Source organism: Ranitomeya imitator, chromosome 9 (assembly GCF_032444005.1).
Source record: "Ranitomeya imitator isolate aRanImi1 chromosome 9, aRanImi1.pri, whole genome shotgun sequence".
Taxonomy (NCBI): Eukaryota; Metazoa; Chordata; class Amphibia; order Anura; family Dendrobatidae; genus Ranitomeya; species Ranitomeya imitator.
Genome location: NC_091290.1, coordinates 150,491,887 through 150,519,765, shown reverse-complemented (window position 1 = coordinate 150,519,765; position 27,879 = coordinate 150,491,887). Strand labels below are relative to the sequence as shown.

General features: G+C 49.2%; 1 protein-coding gene across 1 annotated transcript; it reads right to left on the bottom strand.

The window, feature by feature from the left end:
• Positions 1–133: 133 nt before the first annotated feature.
• SLC7A5 (solute carrier family 7 member 5) lies at positions 134–27,420 on the bottom strand. The gene is made up of 10 exons (XM_069739406.1): positions 26,746–27,420; positions 20,797–20,922; positions 10,365–10,470; positions 10,239–10,283; positions 9,994–10,117; positions 9,647–9,750; positions 8,919–9,015; positions 6,702–6,851; positions 3,006–3,183; positions 134–2,628 (listed from the first exon to the last, which is right to left on the bottom strand). The coding sequence occupies exons 1-10, from the start codon at positions 27,266–27,268 to the stop codon at positions 2,573–2,575; spliced, it is 1,509 nt and encodes a 502-aa protein (XP_069595507.1). The 5' UTR covers positions 27,269–27,420; the 3' UTR covers positions 134–2,572.
• Positions 27,421–27,879: the final 459 nt, after the last annotated feature.

Here is a 27,879-nt window from a genome sequence, read left to right as displayed (position 1 = left end):
GATAAAGACCCAACATTAGACTGGGGGGGCATTTCCGTGGCGTTTGCTTGCGCAGAACTTCTTCCCGGATATAATCACTGCCACATGCAGAACAAAGAACTTCCACCCAGATACAAGACACGGACACTAGGAATTAATTCTAGTGGTCAACTTTATTCAAGGGAACAGAAAAGAAAAAAAAACAAAAAAGGAAAAAGCACAAAATAAAATTAAAAAAAAAAAAAAAAAAACTCTTGTAACTCTACATCCAGCTCTAGCGAGAATACTGCAAAGGCCTCAAAAAGGATTTTACAAAAATGGAAAAAAAAACAAAAAACAAAACTAATATCGTTTAATCTAGGTAGAAACTAGAACGAGCGCCAGGACCTCTAATGGCCGCACGATACACAGAACAGTGTAAAAACCACAATTGTAAAAAAAAAAAAAACAAGAAGAGAATGGTCCCGAAAGAGGGATAAAAGGGTAAAAATACCCCGGCTGTATCAAAATGTGGGATGGGTTACAAGGGGGAAGAGCATGACTGGCGCCATTTGGGGGTTCAACCCCTTTACATTAAAAGGAGCACTTCATAAAAAAAAGACTGGTCACTTGTATGATGCGATGTCATCTAAATTACTATTCTAGACACCGCTCCGCAGGGGCGGGGTTAGGGAGAGTTGTAGGCAGGATTGGCTGACCATACAGATTCAAGCCCCTCCCACTATTCCGCTAACTTCATTGTTATAGCCAGTGATGTAGAGACCGGTCAGTGTCTGCCAGCGGCGTGTATTGTGCTATATCAATTGTCATTGGCACATAATAGTGTAAAAAAAAAAAAAAAAATTATTAGTCTAACGGATCAAAGCAACATCACACAGCCACTGCGCGGGGTGGAGGATCACCTTCATTTGTTACTAACATTTGCTCAACTTATGAGGCGGTAACATACACAGCAGACAGTCTCCATCCACCGCGTATACGACATCAATATTCACTGGGTAGAACAGATTAAAAAAAAAAAAAAATTCTATCCAACACCATAAAGACACTGACCAGCGGTCGGTCGGACACTGGGAAATACAGGTCACTGGCCCTTTAAATTATTACATTGAGAGCAGGGTGGGGGGGCTACAAAAACCAAGGACAAAAAAAAAAAAAAGCAAAATAGGAAATGAATCTGTTACATTAACAAGAAGTAAAATAAATGGATATAATAAGACAATGTGAACAACAAAGAAAATTCTCGCCATGGACACGTGACGTCGTTAGGAGACTCCTACAAGGGGTTAATTCAAGTTATAAAAGTCAAGTGTCCGGAATACTAGAACCTGGAGTGTTGTGGATGCTGCAAAAATCCTGTGCCGATAATCAAAGGGGGGCACATAAAGGTTTCTGCAAATATCTGCACTGACCTGAGGTCTGCTGCTCCAGTCACACCCAGAGCTGCAGCGACACTCCCTTACACTGCGTTCTGAGACTTTGTAAAAAACGACATCTTCCACAATGCACTACAGCAGAAGTGTGAGTGCAGCTCTTGATGTGAGTGGAGTGTGAGATCATGACTAAGGATTCTGCAGACGTTCAGAGGCGGAGCGGCCCTTTAACACACCTGCATAGTCAATGGTATAGAATATTACACGTTAAGCGCTACAGGAATAAATTAAATAATTTTCTAAAAAGTAAATAAATTTAAATTAGTATCTAAATAATAAAATATAAAGTAAAACTCTAAACACAAGACTGTACTGCATGTCGGGGGGCTGCGGACCTGCATATGGGGGGCTGCAGACATTACGGTAAAGCCGAATAGGTCACTTCCACTGGAAAACAGAAGATGAGAGGAACGTTCCCATATTTTGGGGAATAAACATAACACTCCAGGCGCAATGGCTGAGTGCCAGGGGTGCGGATTTTGGGCCGGGGCTCCGGTCACTCCCAGCCCCTCCATATGAGGACAGTGTCCGCGACATCGGGCATTAAGTGCTACAACTACAGAGATTGCTATTCTCTATGCAACAAAGTCTAAAAACCTTTAGAAAAAAAATATATATTTGTAAGTTTGTATCAGTGGAGAGTTTATACTGCAGCCTGCGAGGGGCGCTAGAGGCTGCCGGTCCTGTGCACGCGGGGCGCCCAGCCAGGCTGCGCGGTAACAGTATAAAACAGGTCATCAGTTCTGGTTTTCAAGGGAAAAAAAAAAAAAAAAGGTAGTTTTCTGTCTACGGGCCGGGTCAGTGGTTCTGGTCCAGCGAGTCCAAGGTATAATGAGCCAGAAATGAGGCTGCAGGAGAGGAGGATCTTGTTGTCAGCTTTTTGGGGGTCTCTGCGGCCCCTTTTCCTTCTGAGGTAACCAAGTTTTATTTATTAAAAAAAAAAAAATTAGATGACTCCCCCCAATAGCGGCAAGGTCAGAGGTCAAGGGTTTGATAAGAAGCTGCATATACCATGGAGGTGGGACAGAAGGGGGCATCCAGTCTGGATTGGGGGAATCTCGGCCCCAGTAAGACTCTGGGTTGATGGTTCTGTTTGTAAATCTGTATCGGCTCCTTTAGTACTGCCGCCTTCTTTGTGCGTGATAGCAGTCACCGGGGGTCTAGGATTCGTTGGGGACCACCTCCATCATTTTCTGTAACAAGACTGTCGAGGAATCTACAGGAAATAAAAAAAAAAAACACTTCATTAGTCTGAAGCCACCAGGAGATGCCGAGACGGAGCCAGATCTGTAGTCCGGGAAGGATCCAGTTCTAACACTCGGCGCTTCTGCTGTCAGTACACAGGAACATTTCAGATGGGAAGAAATCTCACAGCTGAGGGTTTGTTACAGAAGCACGGAGTCTGGACGCAAACTGATACTTTCTAAACGTCACTGATACTTTGTAGGAAAGATGTTTGTGAGGAGAGGCCTCCGCTGTGACGTACTGTAGGTTTGGGGTTATCAGCCTATGGGTAGCGGCTCCCATTCACCGACAGCAAGCGGAGAGTTAAAAATAAAGAAAGTCACAAAGAATCCGACACAAGATACTTACGTATAGACTGCTGTAACCAGTCAGGCTTGTTCTGCCACCAGACCCCAAAGTAGTAAACAGGGACCCCCGATAATATGATGACAAAACCGATCCCACATTCAACAGGGGTCATGTAAAAAGACACAACGATGAGGAAGACACAGGCGAGGATGAAGAAGATGGGGAGCGAGAGATTCAGCTAGAATGGGAAGAAAAGACAACGAGTTAGATTAGGTCTGAGCGAATCAAAAGTCAGGACACCCCCAATCATTGTGTACACAGGATCTACAGCCTGCAATATACTCCATGCCTGCACCAGCAGAGTAGTGAGTGCAGCTCTGTGGTATAATACAGGAGGTAACTCAGGATCAGTAATGTATGTACACAGTGACTGCACCAGCAGAATAGTGAGTGCAGCTCTGGAGTATAATACAGGATGTAACTCAGGATCAGTAATGTAATGTATGTACACAGTGACTTCACCAGCAGAATAGTGAGTGCAGCTCTGGGGTATAATACAGGAGGTAACTCAGGATCAGTAATATATGTACACAGTGACTGCACCAGCAGAGTAGTGAGTGCAGCTCTGGAGTATAATACAGGAGGTAACTCAGGATCAGTAATGTAATGTATGTACACAGTGACTGCACCAGCAGAATAGTGAGTGCAGCTCTGGGGTATAATACAGGATGTAGCTCAGGATCAGTAATGTAATGTATGTACACAGTGACTGCACCAGCAGAATAGTGAGTGCAGCTCTGGGGTATAATACAGGAGGTAACTCAGGATCAGTAATGTAATGTATGTACACAGTGACTGCACCAGCAGAATAGTGAGTGCAGCTCTGGGGTATAATACAGGAGGTTACTCAGGATCAGTAATGTAATGTATGCACACAGTGACTGCACCAGCAGAATAGTAAGTGCAGCTCTGGGGTATAATACAGGAGGTAACTCAGGATCAGTAATATATGTACACAGTGACTGCACCAGCAGAGTAGTGAGTGCAGCTCTGGAGTATAATACAGGAGGTAACTCAGGATCAGTAATGTAATGTATGTACACAGTGACTGCACCAGCAGAATAGTGAGTGCAGCTCTGGAGTATAATACAGGATGTAACTCAGGATCAGTAATGTAATGTATGTACACAGTGACTGCACCAGCAGAATAGTGAGTGCAGCTCTGGGGTATAATACAGGATGTAACTCAGGATCAGTAATGTAATGTATGTACACAGCGACTGTACCAGCAGAATAGTGAGTGCAGCTCTGGGGTATAATACAGGATGTAACTCAGGATCAGTAATGTATGTACACAGTGACTACACCAGCAGAATAGTGAGTGCAGCTCTGGGGTATAATACAGGATGTAACTCAGGATCAGTAATGTAATGTATGTACACAGTGACTGCACCAGCAGAATAGTGAGTGCAGCTCTGGGGTATAATACAGGATGTAACTCAGGATCAGTAATGTAATGTATGTACACAGTGACTGCACCAGCAGAATAGTGAGTGCAGCTCTGGGGTATAATACAGGATGTAACTCAGGATCAGTGATGTAATGTATGTACACAGTGACTGCACCAGCAGAATAGTGAGTGCAGCTCTGGGGTATAATACAGGATCAGTAATGTATGGTTGGGCCGCTGTCCTGTTCCGGTCTTTCCTGATCGGTGTTTTCAGGCTTCGTGCTGTGTGTGAACAGCCTCGGTCCTCAGCGGGTGAATTTCTCCAGGAAATTTAAGAACAATGAGCAAAATAAAAAAAGTGCGGAAGAGGAGCCATATTGAGAACTAACCCCCGCACTCATCTCAACTAATTCATAACATTAATACGAGGCGGCAGGAAAAGTCGACTCTTAAACTGGATCCAGCTGAGATGAAAGTAGCGCAGCGAGTCCGGTGTTGAGGCCATTGTACCCGTCTGCGGCCTCAGGGGACACTTCACCCTCGCTGCTCTCTGCCCATTGGTTTTTTTAGTATTAGATTAGATCAGGGAATCGCTATAGAACAATTCCATAAATCTCCTGTTATTATGGGAAGAGATTATTAGATGACACCGATCTGGCATCGCTCCTGCAGCCAACAGGTGCCGTGCCCATAACAAGGTCATGAGCGATCCCCTATATATAGCACAATGAGGGTCCTCCACAGCCCCCCGTGTGCACTGACTGCTGTACAGGCCAGCCTGCGCTCTGCTTAGTCCCTGCAGAATGAGTCTGGAACCTTCTAATGGAGTCTCGGCCACATTTATGATTGGCTTTCTTTATTCTTTCAACTAGAACCATTTATTTTTTGTGCCAATGTTACATTGTTATGGATCATTCGCCTTTTTGCTGTAAAGGTAAACTAAAGGCAGAACATAAAGTTGTTTGTTTTTTTTTTTATTTTGTACAAAATTCATGAACCTGTGTACTTAATGTTTTAGAATCTGGCACAAAAAAAAGCCAGATTCATTTTCAGTTTATTGTAAAGTTGCAAAAGTTTTGCAGTCCCGGGAGCTGAAACCTGCGTGTTGGTGTTTACCACTGTGGGGGTCTTCGGGAGTATCGGAGGCAGATACCAGGGGTACAGGTCACTGCCCGCACTTTACATCTGTGCCGCAGGCAGGCGTCATTTATCTCGCCATCATGAAATGGACGGATCTGGCTCGGTCACTGCTCCGTTACCCCGCAGCGGCGGCGGCATTATCCGAGCCGTGGATATAAAACCTGCCTCCAGGCCACAGTATTGTCTGCAGGAAGATGAGGAATTCCCGAGGTTTAACGCGATTTAATGGCTTCACTTCACCTTTTATTGACTTAATTGTGCAGAAGCGCTCAGGTCCCTACAGGCTGCACACCCCTCCCCCGCTAGTCGCTGACTGCCAGACAGACAGCCTGCCATTAGCTTAATGGGAGTGACTGGTAATTGCACCGACTTAACGAATCCTGCAAGTACAGACAGCGGATATAATACAAGCACCAGGGCTCCCGTACACAATGCCTACCAATGGCAAATCTTCATGAAGAGCAGGTCATAACTTACTGGGATCGCTGGCAATCCAGAGATCCAGGGTCTGAAGACCCTGCCAGAATGAAGCGTGGCCATGTCTGCACCTTTCCTATACTTGTCTATGAGACTGTTCTAGATATCCTGGTACAGCGCTCAGCCATCTCCGGCAGTCTCATAGATGAATGGAGCGGTGTCCAAGGCATTTTAGAGCCCCAGTCTATAAACCAGTGTGGGGAGTCCCATTGGTGTGACCCTCAACAATGAGCAAGTAGTCACTGATCCTGTGATCAGGAAAAAAAACAACAACAAAAAAACCTAAATCTACCAGCACCCAAAGTGCCGTGTAGGGAAACATTGATTAAGTGACCACTGTACTGAAATACCGCCATAAAGAAGAAACTTCTAAAATGGAGGTTCTTAATGCATAAAGTGGCAGACTCCGGGGTCCCATCAGCTACAGCGACTTTCTCCGATAGTAATGGTCAGGGTCCCATCAAAGAAAGGTTGCCGTATGGACACCTAAATTGTCCAAATTGTGCAGAAATTATTCAAATTGTGTAAGTGTAGTCTATATGGCGGTATTACAGTAGAATCACCGCATTCAGCCCTTACAGACATCCTGGCGCACACAATGGCACTGTTCAATATGTTATCCTGACAGTTAGGACAAGCCCTATTATATTTATTACTTCTGCCTTTTTAAATTTTTTTGGGTTCCTTACCTTGATGGGTCGCTCCAGTTCTGGCTTCTTGTATCGGAGCCACATCATCCCGATGATCGCCATCGCCACACACAGCCAGTTAAAGAAGCTGAAGAAGTTGATGACGGAAAAGATGTCGTTGGAGAAGGCATAGAGCAGCGTCATGGCGCACTGCGGGGAGAAAGAAGGACGGGGTGAAACAGGGAGGGGAAGGATTAGGGTTGAGTAAGAAGATTTGCAGGATTCTGGTCTGGCGCACTGGCCAGTACTACTTTACAGACAGACCGATGAACTTCCTCAACCCAAACTAACACTCAATTCCTGGGCACCGATGTGGACGGTGGTCCTGCAGATCTCAGTACTAGTCACCTACAATACTGGGGTCATAAACATAATGGAAGAACAGAACTCAGGCAGCGAGGACACGTGCACAGCGAGTAATAGTAATGCAGGGTTATGTGCTGTTCAGGGTCTGTGGAAAGCTGGGGCCGTTTGGGATTGTGGGCAAGCATCTGTTACCGGACAGAGAAGAACTTGGACTTATAAATCCAGATTTTGTGTGAGACGCTCTCATAATGGACAGATCCCTCTCGCTACATCTGCCAAATAACAGTGAGATCATGTGTTCAGCAGCTGACGGCCCCATGCCCAGGACACAGTGTGCTCAGCGGCCTCATCCATCACATCAGAAGAACGCTGCAAAGACCCCAAATATCAGCCCCAAATCTGTACCCCGACTTGTAAGGAGAAGTTCTGCAACTTCCTAATACATGGTGAAATCCAAATCTTTGCTTACTGTCAGCAAATGGGAACCTGCAGAGATCTAATCCTGCTCACTGCTGAGCGTTTGTTACAATTGTATCCAGTGGAGAAAATCTGCAAGATCAATGCAAATCTCTATACAGTCCGGATCTTAGGAACAGTGTATCAGTCTGAAGAGCAGAACGTCAGGATCACAGCGGATACAATGTATCAGTCTGAAGAGCAGAACGTCAGGATCACAGCGGATACAATGTACCAGTCTGAAGAGCAGAATGTCGGGATCACACCGGATACAATGTATCAGTCTGAAGAGCAGAACGTCAGGATCACAGCGGATACAATGTATCAGTCTGAAGAGCAGAAAGTCGGGATCACAGCGGATACAATGTATCAGTCTGAAGAGCAGAACGTCAGGATCACACCGGATACAATGTACCAGTCTGAAGAGCAGAACGTCAGGATCACAGCGGATACAATGTATCAGTCTGAAGAGCAGAACGTCAGGATCACAGCGGATACAATGTATCAGTCTGAAGAGCAGAACGTCAGGATCACACCGGATACAATGTATCAGTCTGAAGAGCAGAACGTCAGGATCACAGCGGATACAATGTATCAGTCTGAAGAGCAGAATGTCGGGATCACACCGGATACAATGTACCAGTCTGAAGTGCAGAAAGTCGGGATCACAGCGGATACAATGTATCAGTCTGAAGTGCAGAAAGTCGGGATCACAGCGGATACAATGTATCAGTCTGAAGTGCAGAACGTCAGGATCACAGCGGATACAATGTATCAGTCTGAAGTGCAGAACGTCAGGATCACAGCGGATACAATGTATCAGTCTGAAGAGCAGAATGTCGGGATCACACCGGGTACAATGTATCAGTCTGAAGAGCAGAAAGTCGGGATCACAGCGGATACAATGTATCAGTCTGAAGTGCAGAACGTCAGGATCACAGCGGATACAATGTATCAGTCTGAAGTGCAGAACGTCAGGATCACAGCGGATACAATGTATCAGTCTGAAGAGCAGAATGTCGGGATCACACCGGGTACAATGTATCAGTCTGAAGTGCAGAAAGTCGGGATCACAGCGGATACAATGCATCAGTGTGAAGAGCAGAACGTCAGGATCACAGCGGATACAATGTATCAGTCTGAAGAGCAGAACGTCAGGATCACACCGGATACAATGTATCAGTCTGAAGTGCAGAACGTCAGGATCACAGTGGGTACAATGTATGAGTCTGAAGTGCAGAATGTCAGGATCACAGTGGGTACAATGTATCAGTCTGAAGTGCGGAACGTCTGGATACAATGTAACAGTAATGGCAGAGAGATCCAATCACATGAAGCCAGAGAATCCTTTCTGTTCTCCATCTCCGAGAGTGATTCCTCGCTACATAAGAGAAGGATGCAGGAACCTCTATACGATATTAAGTCTTACAAATGATAACTGTAGAAGGAACGCACCGTGAAGATGAGCGACGGCATCGGCGTGAGCAGCCGGGGGTGGATCATGGACAGGAGGGAGGGGAGATGTCCTTCTCTGGCTCCAACAAAGAACAACCTGGGGAGAGAGATGGACACGGGGATGGATTGCGGCTTTTCCATCAGTCGCACTACGATTAACCCCTTCACGACACAGCCAGTTTTGTGTTTTGGCATTATTAATTTTTTCCCCCTCCCCTTCCCAGACCTTTTTATTGTTCCTCACACTTATACATATGAGAGCTTATTGCTTGCAGGGTGAGATGACTTTTTATTTATATCAATTTGATCTAGATGTGACATTGTGATCGCTTCCTACAGCATTTCTTGTAGAATTGCAGGGACCAAAAAAAAAAACACAACCTGATGATGGCATTGTTTATTTTTTTTTTCTCTGTCCACTGATCAGGTTAATTATTTTTTGACAGATTGTACTTTTCTTAAAGTGGCAATACCACATGTATTTTTAATGGGCGAGATGTTTTTTGTTGTTTTTTTTTTAACTTGGGATTCAAAGGAGCTGTGTAATAACAGGCGCAGCATGCGGCCGGGGGGCTGTCGTAGCGACCCATGATCAGTAGAATGATGATCATCAGGTCGGTTTCCCTTTGCTTTGACAGAACGTGATCTCCTCATGTCCCGTTACATAAATGTATTAATCAGTTGTGGATCCGTGTCCGGTCGAGTTTCGTCTTCAGAACTTTGATTACCTGGAAGATGTAAACAGAGACCCGTTCACAGATCCGAAGCATGACAAGCCCACAAAGACGGGAATGATCCAGGCCATGACTCCTAAGTGGTAGTTCCCAAAATCCTGGAGGAAAAACCAAAGTGATAATGTAACAGAGGCACGAGACATTGTAACAGTATAGTATCAGCTGTAAGTACAGGCCCCCGACACTGGGGTGGGTGGTGACAATAAGAGGAAATCCCAGCGAGACTGGTGTGATAAATGAAGCTTCTGCTGCAAAATATCACATTCCTGTAAGTTACAAGAAATCTGCATTCATTTGTACGTCCCCGCGACTTCTGATACTTAGCGGCCGCAGTCACGTACCACGGCCACGGCCTCCGAGGTCAGCATCTGCTCCGGCGTCAGAGTGGTGAAGTAGGCCAGGTTGGTGAGGACGTAAACCACGGTGACGATGGGCAGAGAGATGATGATGGCGCGAGGTAGGTTCCTGCAAACACAAAACACTTCATTAAATGACAAAAAGAAGAACGACCAATCAGAAGCGATGCAGCAATGTCTCCAAAGCCTAATCTCCCTACAGGGGCAGCGAGAGCCGAGGGGGCACTTACTTGTACGGTTCTATCATTTCTTCTGTGACAAAGTTCAAGTAATTCCTGCAGGGAGAATAAAAGGAAACAGTCAGCAATGAATCAATCACTGATGTGATCCGATCATTATGGTATTAGTCTACGTACCATCCTCCATAAGCGAAAAGCCCGCTGTACAACGCCAGCACCCATTTACCAACATCCTGGCTGGTGTTATCAAAGGCGTGGGCCGGGTCCAGATTACTGATGTCCCCTACAAGGAATCAAAGAAACTAGCATTAATGGAAAAAATAAATTACATATACATGTTTTACACACACACACACACACACACACACACACACACACCGTATACACCTAGTCCCCACAGTCCTATATTACACGCTCCGCCGTATACACCTAGTCCTCACAGTCCTATATTACACGCTCCGCCGTATACACCTAGTCCCCAGTCCTATATATTACACGCTCCGCCGTATACACCTACTCCTCACAGTCCTATATATTACACGCTCCGCCGTATACACCTAGTCCTCACAGTCCTATATATTACACGCTCCGCCGTGTACACCTAGTCCCCAGTCCTATATTACACGCTCCGCCGTATACACCTAGTCCTCACAGTCCTATATATTACACGCTCCGCCGTATACACCTAGTCCTCACAGTCCTATATATTACACGCTCCGCCGTATACACCTAGTCCCCACAGTCCTATATATTACACGCTCCGCCGTATACACCTAGTCCCCACAGTCCTATATATTACACGCTCCGCCGTATACACCTAGTCCCCACAGTCCTATATATTACACGCTCCGCCGTATACACCTAGTCCCCACAGTCCTATATATTACACGCTCCGCCGTATACACCTACTCCTCAGTCCTATATATTACACGCTCCGCCGTATACACCTAGTCCCCACAGTCCTATATATTACACGCTCCGCCGTATACACCTAGTCCCCAGTCCTATATATTACACGCTCCGCCGTATACACCTAGTCCCCACAGTCCTATATATATATTACACGCTCCGCCGTATACACCTAGTCCTCACAGTCCTATATTACACGCTCCGCCGTATACACCTACTCCTCACAGTCCTATATATTACAATGTCCCGGCCCAATCCACTGCATGAGCGGTCACAGAGGCGCCATGGCCCCATAGGCAAAATATCTATACGTAAGGACGGGGGACACAGGGTTCTGGATGATTGAAAGGCCCCTTAATGCCACAATATGGGGGGAAAAAAAAAAAAAAAAAAAAAAAAGGGGGCTTCCCTGCCCTCCATCCATAGACATTAATACAGAGAAAAGCATGTGCCCCCCACATTCTCCTCCATAGACCGAAATATGGAGTCGCTCCTCTGCAGATACAATGGCTCCAGCTATTCTTGGAAAGACCCCGATGTTGGGGGCCCTCATTCTCCATGATAGGTGTGAGGTCTGGGCTCTGTGTGGCCCAACATCAGCTGATGAGAACAGCGGATACAAGCGGAGTGCGGGATGGGCCCCGGCTGTGCAGAAAGCACCGCTATAACATGGGCGCCTGCTATAACATGTGGGCGGCAGATAAGAGGACACTGTACAGGCGAGGAGCTGAGGGCGCAGATACCAGCAGACGGCACGCTGGATAAGGGGCCACACTGCTTCCTCAGCTGCCCTGTCCTCGCTGTACCGTGGAGAGCAGACATTTCACTGTGGGCAACACACCGAGGGGTAATGGCAGCCACCTCCAGACTTTACATCAGTAACTGGCGGAATTCAACTATTGCACAACTACAACTCCCAGCATGCAATAGACGAGTCACGGGGGAGGACGGACGTCTCCAACAAGTCTATAGCCCAGAGAGCAGTGCGGCCCGACAACTTCACAACAGACTGGTTGTCACACGAGCCAGCCATCTCCTGTAGGTCTAATAATCGCATCATTATTATTTTTTTTTATTTCTCTTTAAACACATTGGTTATCGACCCTCCCTCCTAATGCTGGTACAGCACTACAGCGAGGACGTCCTTGGCTGGTCGCCATCTATTATATATACACTGGTTTGTCGTCTTTTTCCAGCTCCAAAATGCAAATATCAGAGTTTCAGCCACTTTGAGGTTTGTAAATCTAATCTACAACTCCCGAGATGAGGTCTGCGACCTAGTCCTGCACAAGAGGAGTCACCGCATCCTCCCATATAATCGGGACCATAAACTAAGAAGAGTGCTGTGCACTGAGACCTTCACCGCGTCCCCCCATATACCAGGACCATCAACTAAGAGGAGTGCTGTGCACTGAGGCCTTCACCGCGTCCCCCCCCATATACCAGGACCATCAACTAAGAGGAGTGCTGTGCACTGAGGCCTTCACCGCGTCCCCCCCCATATACCAGGACCATCAACTAAGAGGAGTGCTGTGCACTGAGGCCTTCACCGCGTCCCCCCCCATATACCAGGACCATCAACTAAGAGGAGTGCTGTGCACTGAGGCCTTCACCGCGTCCCCCCCCATATACCAGGACCATCAACTAAGAGGAGTGCTGTGCACTGAGGCCTTCACCGCGTCCCCCCCCATATACCAGGACCATCAACTAAGAGGAGTGCTGTGCACTGAAGCCTTCACCGTGTCCCCCCATATATCAGGACCATCAACTAAGAGGAGTGCTGTGCACTGAGGCCTTCACCGCGTCCCCCCATATACCAGGACCATCAACTAAGAGGAGTCCTGTGCACTGAGGCCTTCACCGCGTCCCCCCATATACCAGGACCATCAACTAAGAGGAGTCCTGTGCACTGAGGCCTTCACCGCGTCCCCCCATATACCAGGACCATCAACTAAGAGGAGTCCTGTGCACTGAGGCCTTCACCGCGTCCCCCCATATACCAGGACCATCAACTAAGAGGAGTCCTGTGCACTGAGGTCTTCACCGCGTCCCCCCATATACCAGGACCATAAACTAAGAGGAGTGCTGTGCACTGAAGCCTTCACCGCGTCCCCCCATATATCAGGACCATCAACTAAGAGGAGTGCTGTGCACTGAGGCCTTCACCGTGTCCCCCCATATACCAGGACCATAAACTAAGAGGAGTGCTGTGCACTGAGGCCTTCACCGCGTCCCCCCATATACCAGGACCATCAACTAAGAGGAGTGCTGTGCACTGAGGCCTTCACCGCGTCCCCCCATATACCAGGACCATGAACTAAGAGGAGTCCTGTGCACTGAGGCCTTCACCGCGTCCCCCCATATACCAGGACCATCAACTAAGAGGAGTCCTGTGCACTGAGGCCTTCACCGCGTCCCCCCATATACCAGGACCATCAATTAAGAGGAGTCCTGTGCACTGAGGCCTTCACCGCGTCCCCCCCCCCCATATACCAGGACCATCAACTAAGAGGAGTCCTGTGCACTGAGGTCTTCACCGCGTCCCCCCATATACCAGGACCATCAACTAAGAGGAGTCCTGTGCACTGAGGTCTTCACCGCGTCCCCCCATATACCAGGACCATCAACTAAGAGGAGTGCTGTGCACTGAGGCCTTCACCGCGTCCCCCCCCATATACCAGGACCATCAACTAAGAGGAGTCCTGTGCACTGAAGCCTTCACCGCGTCCCCCCATATACCAGGACCATCAACTAAGAGGAGTCCTGTGCACTGAGGCCTTCACCGCGTCCCCCCATATACCAGGACCATCAATTAAGAGGAGTCCTGTGCACTGAGGCCTTCACCGCGTCCCCCCCCCCCATATACCAGGACCATCAACTAAGAGGAGTCCTGTGCACTGAGGCCTTCACCGTGTCCCCCCCCCCATATACCAGGACCATCAACTAAGAGGAGTCCTGTGCACTGAGGCCTTCACCGCGTCCCCCCCCATATACCAGGACCATCAACTAAGAGGAGTCCTGTGCACTGAGGCCTTCACCATGTCCCCCCCCCATATACCAGGACCATCAACTAAGAGGAGTCCTGTGCACTGAGGCCTTCACCGTGTCCCCCCATATATCAGGACCATCAACTAAGAGGAGTGCTGTGCACTGAGGCCTTCACCGCGTCCCCCCATATATCAGGACCATCAACTAAGAGGAGTGCTGTGCACTGAGGCCTTCACCGCGTCCCCCCCCATATACCAGGACCATCAACTAAGAGGAGTGCTGTGCACTGAGGCCTTCACCGCGTCCCCCCATATATCAGGACCATCAACTAAGAGGAGTGCTGTGCACTGAGGCCTTCACCGCGTCCCCCCCCATATACCAGGACCATCAACTAAGAGGAGTGCTGTGCACTGAGGCCTTCACCGCGTCCCCCCCCCCATATACCAGGACCATCAACTAAGAGGAGTGTTGTGCACTGAGGCCTTCACCGCGTCCCCCCATATATCAGGACCATCAACTAAGAGGAGTGCTGTGCACTGAGGTCTTCACCGCGTCCCACCCGTATATCAGTTCACAGAGGGAATCCCCAAATGAAATTTTTATTAAAAAACAACCTTTATTTAACTAATTGTTAAAAGAACTTATACGTGCACTTAAAAACCATCACCAAAACACTAACCTCCCACAGAAAAGGCCAGGACGGTGCCAAGCCCTGTACTCACTGAATATGCCCTACCTGCCTGCGGAGGTTGGCACCCTATGTCCTGCGCAGTGGCGCCCCCGCTCCTCGTCGGCTCTCCCTGCTATCTCTATTAAGGCCCTGTTGGGATAGGGGATAGAAATGCTCAGACACACAGTGCCCAAATGGAAAAAATTCTAATCGATGTAGAGATCTGTGCCACTATCTAACTAAAACTATTGCTATCTATCCATCCTGTGTCCCTACTGTCTCATGTTGGAGCTAAAGATATACCGTAGTTGTTGGAGGCTGATAGAGAGTAAGGTGCTTCAGTGCTTATTTATAAGGAACAACGACCATACACATATATATGTCTTCAATTGATTTTGTATACACTGGAAATGTACAGTGGGGTGCTATCCAGATGGTGTGAGAAAACATCTACTGTGATACTCAGTCATACCTCAAGTAGCCGTACATCATATCAGGCACCAGGATAGGTAAAAAGATGGGAGTTCAATATACTTTGGCTATAAGGCTAGTAGCAGATGTCACACTAGCACAATCATAACCCCAGAATAAACCAGACGGATGTCCTCTAATGATCTGGTTTATTCTGGGGTTATGATTGTGCTAGTGTGACATCTGCTACTAGCCTTAGTTATGAGACTGATATTTATCAGCAATGATCTCATAATGGTGGTGTATTGAATTTATATCTACGATACTGATATTGAGCAGTATTTATCTTATGCTGGAAGTATATTGAACTCCCATCTTTTTACCTATCCTGGTGCCTGATATGATGTACGGCTACTTGAGGTATGACTGAGTATCACAGTAGATGTTTTCTCACACCATCTGGATAGCACCCCACTGTACATTTCCAGTGTATACAAAATCAATTGAAGACATATGTGTATGGTCGTTGTTCCTTATAAATAAGCACCTTACTCTCTATCAGCCTCCAACAAGTATATCTTTAGCTCCAACATGAGACAGTAGGGACACAGGATAGATAGATAGCAATAGTTTTAGTTAGATAGTGGCACAGATCTCTACTACTATCTACATCGATTAGAATTTTTTCCATTTGGGCACTGTGTGTGTCTGAGCATTTCTATCCCCTATCCCAACAGGGCCTTAATAGAGATAGCAGGGAGAGCCGACGAGGAGCGGGGGCGCCACTGCGCAGGACATAGGGTGCCAACCTCCGCAGGCAGGTAGGGCATATTCAGCGAGTACAGGGCTTGGCACCGTCCTGGCCTTTTCTGTGGGAGGTTAGTGTTTTGGTGATGGTTTTTAAGTGCACGTATTAGTTCTTTTAACAATTAGTTAAATAAAGGTTGTTTTTTAATAAAAAAATTCATTTGGGGATTCCCTCTGTGAACTGAGTAGAAGTTACCCCAAATATTTATTCTTTCTTCTGTGAAATTCCCCCATATATCGGGACCATAAACTAAGAGGAGTGCTGTGCACTGAGGCCTTCACCGTGTCCCCCCCAATATATCGGGACCATAAACTAAGAGGAGTGCTGTGCACTGAGGCCTTCACCGCATTCCCCCCAATACATCAGGACCATAAACTAAGAGGAGTGCTGTGCACTGAGGCCTTCACCGCATTCCCCCCCCCCCCCCCCCAATACATCAGGACCATAAACTAAGAGGAGTGCTGTGCACTGAGGCCTTCACCGCATTCCACCCCCCCCCCCCCCCCAATACATCAGGACCATAAACTAAGAGGAGTGCTGTGCACTGAGGCCTTCACCGCATTCCCCCCAATACATCAGGACCATAAACTAAGAGGAGTGCTGTGCACTGAGGCCTTCACTGCATTTCCCCCCCCCCCCCCCAATACATCAAGACCATAAACTAAGAGGAGTGCTGTGCACTGAGGCCTTCACCGCATTTCCCCCCCCCCCCCCCCCAATACATCAAGACCATAAACTAAGAGGAGTGCTGTGCACTGAGGCCTTCACCGCATTCCCCCCAATACATCAGGACCATAAACTAAGAGGAGTGCTGTGCACTGAGGCCTTCACCGCATTTCCCCCCCCCCCCCCCCAATACATCAGGACCTTAAACTAAGAGGAGTGCTGTGCACTGAGGCCTTCACCGCATTCCCCCCCCCCCCAATACATCAGGACCATAAACTAAGAGGAGTGCTGTGCACTGAGGCCTTCACCGCATTCCCCCCCCCCCCAATACATCAGGACCATAAACTAAGAGGAGTGCTGTGCACTGAGGCCTTCACCGCATTCCACCCCCCCCCCCCCAATACATCAAGACCATAAACTAAGAGGAGTGCTGTGCACTGAGGCCTTCACCGCATTCCACCCCCCCCCCCAATACATCAGGACCTTAAACTAAGAGGAGTGCTGTGCACTGAGGCCTTCACCGCATTCCACCCCCCCCCCCCAATACATCAGGACCATAAACTAAGAGGAGTGCTGTGCACTGAGGCCTTCACCGCATTCCACCCCCCCCCCCCCAATACATCAGGACCTTAAACTAAGAGGAGTGCTGTGCACTGAGGCCTTCACCGCATTCCACCCCCCCCCCCCCCAATACATCAGGACCATAAACTAAGAGGAGTGCTGTGCACTGAGGCCTTCACCGCATTCCACCCCCCCCCCCCCCAATACATCAGGACCTTAAACTAAGAGGAGTGCTGTGCACTGAGGCCTTCACCGCATTCCCCCCCCCAATACATCAGGACCATAAACTAAGAGGAGTGCTGTGCACTGAGGCCTTCACCGCATTCCACCCCCCCCCCCCCCAATACATCAGGACCATAAACTAAGAGGAGTGCTGTGCACTGAGGCCTTCACCGCATCCTACCCCCCCCCCCCCCCCAATACATCAGGACCTTAAACTAAGAGGAGTGCTGTGCACTGAGGCCTTCACCGCATTCCACCCCCCCCCCCCCCAATACATCAGGACCATAAACTAAGAGGAGTGCTGTGCACTGAGGCCTTCACCGCATTCCACCCCCCCCCCCCAATACATCAGGACCTTAAACTAAGAGGAGTGCTGTGCACTGAGGCCTTCACCGCATTCCCCCCCCCCCCCCCCCCCCCCCAATACATCAGGACCATAAACTAAGAGGAGTGCTGTGCACTGAGGCCTTCACCGCATTCCACCCCCACCCCCCCCAATACATCAGGACCTTAAACTAAGGAGTGCTGTGCACTGAGGCCTTCACCGCATTTCCCCCCCCCCCCCCCCCCCCAATACATCAGGACCATAAACTAAGAGGAGTGCTGTGCACTGAGGCCTTCACCGCATTCCACCCCCCCCCCCCAATACATCAGGACCATAAACTAAGAGGAGTGCTGTGCACTGAGGCCTTCACCGCATCCCCCCCCCCCCCAATACATCAGGACCATAAACTAAGAGGAGTCCTGTGCACTGAGGCCTTCACCGTGTCCCCCCCAATATATTGGAACCATAAACTAAGAGGAGTCCTGTGCACTGAGGCCTTCACCGTGTCCCCCCCAATATATTGGAACCATAAACTAAGAGGAGTGCTGTGCACTGAGGTCTTAACCGCGTCCCCCCCCCCATATATACTGATACCATCTACTAAGAGGAGAGCTGTGCGCCGAGGCCTTCACCGTGGAGCGCCTGCGCACTTACACAGCTGCCACTTATGATTGCGCCAATTTTGAAGCCCATTTCCTACGTGTTTGTATCACTCCTCTTCTGCTAGAACTGACACTGTATCTGCCAAGTCCCATGTGGCGCCCTCCTCTGCCCCAGCACAGGGCGCAGTATATGGGATAGACTCATTTGTTTTGTGGCTTTCCTCTCGGTTCCCGGACGCCGAGCTCAGACCAATTAGATAAACAGTGTAAGCGGCGGGCACAACACCCGGCAGACAGGGCGCCTTAGGTACAAAGCCTGCAAAACAAGCGGGATTTGGCGGTAATCCTCTTAGGGTGAGATTTTCTGATGAGGCGAGCAGCGGCCTTATCATATTAATTCCAGCCCAGAACTTCTACTCCTGTGATAGCGGCACAGAGGGGGGAGACGAGACCCCTGATCCGACAAATCATTCATAACTCCAGCAAAACTAATCACAGGCTAATCTCCATCAGATTTCCTGGACGTCCAGACATCCCTTGGATGGCGACGGCTTACATTACAACCCAGAGCGGCTGTCTACTGGAAACCGTCAGCATGGAGAACTCAGTAGTGAGCGCAGCTCTGGAGTATAATACAGGATGTAACCCAGGATCAGTAATGTAATGTATGTACACAGTGACTGCACCAGCAGAATAGTGAGTGCAGCTTTTGAGTATAATACAGGAGGTAACTCAGGATCAGTAATGTAATGTATGTACACAGTGACTGCACCAGCAGAATAGTGAGTGCAGCTCTGGGTTATAATACAGGATGTAACTCAGGATCAGTAATGTAATGTATGTACACAGTGACTGCACCAGCAGAATAGTGAGTGCAGCTCTGGAGTATAATACAGGATGTAGCTCAGGATCAGTAATGTAATGTATGTACACAGTGACTGCACCAGCAGAATAGTGAGTGCAGCTCTGGGGTATAATACAGGATGTAACTCAGGATCAGTAATGTAATGTATGTACACAGTGACTGCACCAGCAGAATAGTGAGTGCAGCTCTGGGGTATAATACAGGATGTAACTCAGGATCAGTAATGTAATGTATGTACACAGTGACTGCACCAGCAGAATAGTGAGTGCAGCTCTGGGGTATAATACAGGTGTAAGTCAGGATCAGTAATGTAATGTATGTACACAGTGACTGCACCAGCAGAATAGTGAGTGCAGCTCTGGAGTATAATACAGGAAGTAATTCAGGATCAGTAATGTAATGTATGTACACAGTGACTGCACCAGCAGAATAGTGAGTGCAGCTCTGGGGTATAATACAGGAGGTAACTCAGGATCAGTAATGTAATGTATGTACACAGTGACTGCACCAGCAGAATAGTGAGTGCAGCTCTGGGGTATAATACAGGAGTTAACTCAGGATCAGTAATGTAATGTATGTACACAGTGACTGCACCAGCAGAATAGTGAGTGCAGCTCTGGGGTATAATACAGGATGTAACTCAGGATCAGTAATGTAATGTATGTACACAGTGACTGCACCAGCAGAATAGTGAGTGCAGCTCTGGAGTATAATACAGGATGTAGCTCAGGATCAGTAATGTAATGTATGTACACAGTGACTGCACCAGCAGAATAGTGAGTGCAGCTCTGGGGTATAATACAGGTGTAATTCAGGATCAGTAATGTAATGTATGTACACAGTGACTGCACCAGCAGAATAGTGAGTGCAGCTCTGGGGTATAATACAGGAGGTAACTCAGGATCAGTAATGTAATGTATGTACACAGTGACTGCACCAGCAGAATAGTGAGTGCAGCTCTGGAGTATAATACAGGAAGTAATTCAGGATCAGTAATGTAATGTATGTACACAGTGACTGCACCAGCAGAATAGTGAGTGCAGCTCTGGGGTATAATACAGGAGGTAACTCAGGATCAGTAATGTAATGTATGTACACAGTGACTGCACCAGCAGAATAGTGAGTGCAGCTCTGGAGTATAATACAGGAGGTAACTCAGGATCAGTAATGTAATGTATGTACACTGACTGCACCAGCAGAATAGTGAGTGCAGCTCTGGGATATAATACAGGATGTAACTCAGGATCAGTAATGTAATGTATGTACACAGTGACTGCACCAGCAGAATAGTGAGTGCAGCTCTGGAGTATAATACAGGAGGTAACTCAGGATCAGTAATGTAATGTATGTACAGTGACTGCACCAGCAGAATAGTGAGTGCAGCTCTGGAGTATAATACAGGAGGTAACTCAGGATCAGTAATGTAATGTATGTACACTGACTGCACCAGCAGAATAGTGAGTGCAGCTCTGGGATATAATACAGGATGTAACTCAGGATCAGTAGTGTATGTACACCGTATAATAAAGTAATTAGTGTAATTATGAGGAGAGTGTAATACCCGGGTAAACATCCCGCTCACCTCTGCCCAGCTGTATGAATCCCAGGATGATGATCAGACACAGGGCGAGCAGCTTGGCAGCAGCGAACACATCTTGCACCCTCGTAGCCGCTTTCACACTGTAGCAGTTGATCGCCGTCAGCAGCACTGTAATACACAAGTAGGACGACACTCAGCATTGTACGATATCACACGTGGTGGAAACATCTCGGGATCAGGAAGTCATTGGGTAACGTGATGCTGCGGGCGGGAAACAACGTATCACTGATGCAATATTACATGTGACATTGATCCGGAAGAATCGAGTATGGACGGATGATACGGCCGATCCTGTAGTATACATAAGGCCTGCAGGAGGGGAGGACCAGTGATTAAAGGGGCAGTATAAGGGTGATCAGAAGAAGCACCTGGGAGGTCCGAGCTTTCTACTAAAGGGGATGTGATCAGTACAATGTTGTTTTATGTAGCCCATGTCAAATAGTTAATCTTGCCGGATTACCACCTGTGTTTCTATAGCTGGACCTGCCAGAGACCGTTAATCAGCTCACATAAGTCTGGTTGTATGGCCGTGGCCCGCACCTCACACCACAAGACCCCGGCATCAGATGCCCCACCATCCCCCCGATCAGCCTCTGCTCCTGTAGGAGCCACTAATAACGCCTGTGCAGTTTTCTGCCGCCGCTGCCGTGCTACGCCGTGCGGTCGATCCATTCAATGGGATCAGCACAAAGGTCCCGTTGTGTTATCTGGCCGGTACGGAGCTTCCTCCTGCGAGCAGTTAGTGAGGGGCGCCCAGCGACTTTCCCCACGGTGGCGGAAAATCAACCTGAAATCCCGGAAAACGGGTGCAAAGCACTGTCCTATCCTGCTGCCCACACCGACAACATGATCTGATATTCCCCCATTCTACAGTCAGGCTCCAGCCATCTTTCCCGCCTTGCTTTATACTGCAGCCCTGCTCTATCACAGCACAGGTTTGATTGTCAGTCCCGGCTTCGCCACGTTATCCGGGTCATTCTAAAGGAAGCTCCTCCATGCTTTACACTGCAGCTCTGCTTGTTCAGATCAGCTTGCCATGAACAAGTAGTGCAGGAATGGTGAAGAATGGGAATACAGTAAGTGGCGAAAAACTGCTGAAAATACAGATCTCCCCCTACACGGGGCTGGTGCTGCGGCTCTTTATCAGATCCTGCATCCGGGATCACTGGGATCTTACACTCCGCTCCTTGTGTACATAGCGAGGAGCCGCACGTTCTGGAATGTATGACTGCCCGGCTCGGTAATGCAAGGACGGCTTTATCTGACCGTGTCTGGACAGCGCCACGTCCTGAAAGAGCGAAGGTGACCGAGGCTGGCCAAACAAACCGGATCATGGAAACTTCTACAACTAACAGACTCTGGGCTGGTTCATCACTGGCCACTTTATCCATCATGTCGCTTTGCTTTTTTTTTTTTTTTCTTATACTATTTGTTGCTGGGTGTTGGCCAAATTCTTCAAAAAATTGCTCATGTGGTTTATAAACCAAAAAAAATAAATAAAATTTAATATATAATTTTTTTTTTTCTGCTGTAATTTTTTGTTCCCTTTTAGAGCAGAAAATTACATGTTCTTCCAAAAAGGGAAAAAAAAAAAAAAAAAATGGGACTGGGATGCAATCGTGCAAAAATATTCCTTTTTTCTAGAAGTCTGAATTGATGAATCCATTGTAAACATCTGGAAAAGAAAAAAAACCTTTGCCAACAACAACGAACCAAACAAGTGATCACAAAATCAAAAACAGGAGAAAAAAAAAAAAAAGCGCAAATAGATCAGTCCATTGTTTCCGTTTTTCCATTCCCACCGCTTGCGGTCAGTGAATGAAGCCATTACTGTTTAGCTATAACGGATAGTTCTGTTACAATGTATCAGGGCAGGTAACACGTAGCAGTCAGTCCTAGAGCCGTAGGGATATGGACATTAAAGGTTTCCATTCATTGCCAGCAAGTAGGGAGGAAAAGATATAAACATTCTACTGAATGGATTTCAGCGACATGAGTGAAAAACCTGTATGGATTTTAGTACCCCGGATATACCAACATTCTAAGAATCACAATGTAGCAGAACTTCTGCGGGAGAGGAAGAACCAGCGGCAAATACGCACTGAGAGGGACCTGCCTCCATAGAGGACCGCCATAAATCTGGAGAACGGGGGGCTTGGACTCCAGTGTCTGGCAGAGGGTCCGCATGTGAATAGGATGAACCCTCGTGTCTAAGGAATGACAATCCCACACCCCGACCTCTGGGAAAACGGGAGCCGACTTCCAACATGGAACCTTCTGAAGTTCCGGCTTCTGTAACTATAGGATTTTGATACAACTAGATAGGATTATTGGCGCAGATTCCAATATGGCCGCCGGTGCGGGGGACGCAGCTTCACGCCCGCTGACGCTCTCCTTCCTGGGAATACTCCAGATTTGGCACACAAACCTCGGCGGATGACGCAGGCGAAGCCTTTATATGCCACATGTTAACCCTTCACGTGGCCCATTACCTGCACATGTACAGTGGGGATTTGCACTCATTTTTATCTCTAGATGCGGGCGCCCCCCTTCCTGAGCCGCCCCCTATTGCTATGGTCGGTCACAAGAGCGGCTCGACAGACGATTAGACGATTATCTGACATTTCGCCCTCAGGCTCCCGGCAGAACTTGTTCTTCACTGAAGGGTGTAATAAAGTTCACGCAGCAGTCATCTGTTTACATAGGGATTATTAGAGCTCCGGCATATGGCGTCTATGGGGTCCACAGCGGGGGCTCTGGGCACGGCAGACACCGGGTCGGAGCTTGATGTTGTGCCATCACTGTCAGGACCCTCACCATCTTTATAAGAAGGAAATATCAGAAGACTAGAGGGTTAATCGCTGCCTATATGCAGCCCTGCCTTCAGGGTGGACATGTTCTCCTGTGTGCGGACAGCCTCTAACAATAGGAAGCAGGCGACACCAGGAGTAATGTGCGGTATACGAGAGGCCGCGGTGTGTGACGCCATGTGGTGCATGATGCAACGAGGAATGAATGAAAGAATGAATGGAGGGCGGAGCCGCAGCCGCCATGTGCTGGAGTAACCGCCGGGTATGATGACACTATGCAGGGAGATCGAGCAACCGGGCAAGACTGCGCTAAAAGGAGCAGCACAGGAAAACACCCTTAATAGTCTAAGGGAGGCGTATACAGTCCTATACGTGACATTTTATATACAGGAGGCGTATACAGTCCTATACGTGACATTTTATATACAGGAGGCGTATACAGTCCTATACGTGACTATCTACGGGAGGCGTATACAGTCCTATACGTGACTATCTACGGGAGGCGTATACAGTCCTATACGTGACTATCTACGGGAGGCGTATACAGTCCTATACGTGACTATCTACGGGAGGCGTATACAGTCCTATACGTGACTATCTACGGGAGGCGTATACAGTCCTATACGTGACTATCTACGGGAGGCGTATACAGTCCTATACGTGACTATCTACGGGAGGCGTATACAGTCCTATACGTGACTATCTACGGGAGGCGTATACAGTCCTATACGTGACTATCTACGGGAGGCGTATACAGTCCTATACGTGACTATCTACGGGAGGCGTATACAGTCCTATACGTGACTATCTACGGGAGGCGTATACAGTCCTATACGTGACTATCTACGGGAGGCGTGTACAGTCCTATACGTGACTATCTACGGGAGGCGTATACAGTCCTATACGTGACTATCTACGGGAGGCGTATACAGTCCTATACGTGACTATCTACGGGAGGCGTATACAGTCCTATACGTGACTATCTACGGGAGGCGTATACAGTCCTATACGTGACTATCTACGGGAGGCGTATACAGTCCTATACGTGACTATCTACGGGAGGCGTATACAGTCCTATACGTGACTATCTACCGGAGGCGTACACAGTCCTATACGTGACTATCTACGGGAGGCGTATACAGTCCTATACGTGACTATCTACGGGAGGCGTATACAGTCCTATACGTGACTATCTACGGGAGGCATGTACAGTCCTATACGTGACTATCTACGGGAGGCGTATACAGTCCTATACGTGACTATCTACGGGAGGCGTATACAGTCCTATACGTGACTATCTACGGGAGGCGTATACAGTCCTATACGTGACTATCTACGGGAGGCATGTACAGTCCTATACGTGACTATCTACGGGAGGCGTATACAGTCCTATACGTGACTATCTACGGGAGGCGTATACAGTCCTATACGTGACTATCTACGGGAGGCATGTACAGTCCTATACGATGCCACCTGTGGATAGTGTGTATACAGTTCTATATGCAACATACCATAGTTGTAGAGAAAGCCCCGCACCACACATCCCCCCAAAAAGTATCACACATTGATATAATGTTGCCAGGCAAATTTACAAACCTTAACAGGAGATTCTTGGTGTAAGCTCCTGATCAGACTGTAGGACGGTGAAGCTTCTCAGTGGGTTCCTAACCTAAAGGGTGCAGCGCCATGTGCCCCACAGCCCCCATAACTCCAGGTCACAGCACCCCAAAAATAACAATGGCAGCTACATAACAGAAAAAGTGAAAGGACACTAAAAAAAACCCTCACCTTCCACATGTTCTCAGACTAGGAACGCTGACAACAGGTTGCCCCTTCCTGACAATTATAAAATTGGATATGATTTTTGGCAGGACAAAAAAATAAGAATGCTAGCTGTAGTTGCCCAGACCCTCCGGAGCCTCCGCAGGATGAATATGTGGTAGAAGAGGCCAATCTCCAGGAATAAGATTTCCTAATCATTAGTCCACAGATGGGAACACTGGCGCGTTTCTGGTGGGCTCAGCACTGGTAATTACATGAACGCAGCAGTGTTCCCTGGAGTGCGGCCTCTTCTATCACGGATAATGGTCGGTGGCAGCGACGTTCATCCAGCACTTCGGAGGGTCTGGGCCGTTGTGAGTTTCCAAACATCGTAGATCATAAATTAGCAGGAGAATTGGGGGGGGGGGGGGGGGGTATTTATTTTTCTTCTCAGTTCACAGTCTGAGAACATGTGGCAGGTGAGGTTTCCTGTGCGCGCCACTCATAGGTGCCGTCTGGCCGCCATTGTTGCTGGTCTTGTGGGGTGATGTGGCCTGGAGTCTTGGGGGCTGCAGGCCATCGGGTCGCTCCCCTGCGGCGGTGGTTGGTGCGCTGCACCTTTTAGGCCGAGGATTCACGGTAACGTGGCAGCAGCTTTGTACAGTCTGATCACAGTGTCATGTGAAGACCCTCATGTTCAGTCTGGTACGTGTTCACCTGGTGACATTAGATGAATGTGGGATTTTTGGATGGGTGGTCCGGGGCTTATGGAATACTGGCAAGTCCTAGATATTACATTGTATCTGTATGTTCCTATACATGAGGCGGCACAGCCCTTCCATCAGGTCACGCCGCGTCCGTGGAGGCATACAGCCACCCCGTCACGCCGCGTCCGTGGAGGCATACAGCCACCCCGTCACGCCGCGTCCGTGGAGGCATACAGCCACCCCGTCACGCCGCGTCCGTGGAGGCATACAGCCACCCCGTCACGCCGCGTCCGTGGAGGCATACAGCCACCCCGTCACGCCGCGTCCGTGGAGGCATACAGCCACCCCGTCACGCCGCGTCCGTGGAGGCATACAGCCACCCCGTCACGCCGCGTCCGTGGAGGCATACAGCCACCCCGTCACGCCGCGTCCGTGGAGGCATACAGCCACCCCGTCACGCCGCGTCCGTGGAGGCATACAGCCACCCCGTCACGCCGTGACTGTAGTGGGATACAGTCCTCCGTCATGCTGTGACTGTAGTGGGATACAGTCCTCCGTCACACTGCGTCCGTGGAGGCATACAGTCCCCCGACACGCCGTGACTGTAGTGGGATACACTCCCCCGTCAGTCTCCCGTGAACCCCGGTACTCACGGACACACAGGCAGGCCACCAGCTTGGCAGCGTCGTCGGGCACCGGGCAGGTGGGGAAGACGGGCTTCAGCAGGTAGGTGGCGAACACCAGGGCCACGATGTACTGGGACGACGGGCGGATGATGAGCAGCTCCACCCAGAGCTTCAGGAAGGCGGGCAGCGGCCCGTACACCTCCAGCACATAGGCATAGTCCCCCCCGGACTTGGAGATGGTCGTGCCCAGCTCGGCATAGCACAGAGCGCCCACGATGGAGAAGAGGCCACACACGGCCCAGACCAAGAGCGACAGCCCGGGGGAGCCCGCCTCCCGCAGCACGCCGGTCGGGGTGACGAAGATGCCGGAGCCGATGATGGTGCCCACGATGATGGCCACGCCGTTGAGCAGAGTGATGGAGCGCTGCAGCTCTACCGCCTCCTGTCCCGGGGCCGCGGCGCCGTTCTCCCGGAGCATCTTCTCGCTGGCCTCCTCCTCCTGCGGCCCCGAGGAGCCCGACTGCCGGCGCTTCAGGCTGCCGCCCGACATGTCCGCTCACTGGCGGTGCTCCCTCCGCAGGACCCTCGGTGCTTCCTCCACGTGGCCCCTCGTGCTGCGGCTCTTCCCGGGAGCGGGGCCCTGTGCGCTCTACACCCGTCCTCGCCCTCTGCCGCCTCCTCTCCCGCCGCTCCGGTTTTATCTCCGCTTCTTACCGACGTCACGAGGAATCACTATTATCCGTGATGCAACCGAGAGATGGAGAGGAGGGCCCCCTGCTGGCGGAGGCCGGCACCACACAGCGCCGACAGGTGAGGATGGGAGTACGGCACAGCTGGAGCCGGGGGGAACCGCACAGGGAGAACCGCACAGGAAAACCGCACAGGGAGGACCGCACAGGAAAACCGCACAGGGGAGGACCGCACAGGGGAAACCAACAGGGAGAACCGCACAGGGAAAACCGCACAGGGGAGGACCGCACAGGGAAAACCGCACAGCGCCGACAGGTGAGGATGGGAGTACGGCACAGCTGGAGCCGGGGGGTACCGCACAGGAAAACCGCACAGGAAAACCGCACAGGGAGGACCGCACAGGAAAACCGCACAGGGGAGGACCGCACAGGGAAAACCGCACAGCGCCGACAGGTGAGGATGGGAGTACGG

Coding starts and splice junctions, on each gene's coding strand:
- SLC7A5 (XM_069739406.1), bottom strand. CDS start 27,268: ATGTCGGGCGGCAGCCTGAAGCGCCGGCAGTCGGGCTCCTCGGGGCCG. Junction 20,923..26,745: donor GGTGGCCTGCCTGTGTGTCC/GTGAGTACCGGG, acceptor TGTGTATTACAG/TGCTGCTGACGGCGATCAAC. Junction 6,852..8,918: donor TGCCGTCGCTCATCTTCACG/GTGCGTTCCTTC, acceptor TTCTCCCCGCAG/TGCGCCATGACGCTGCTCTA.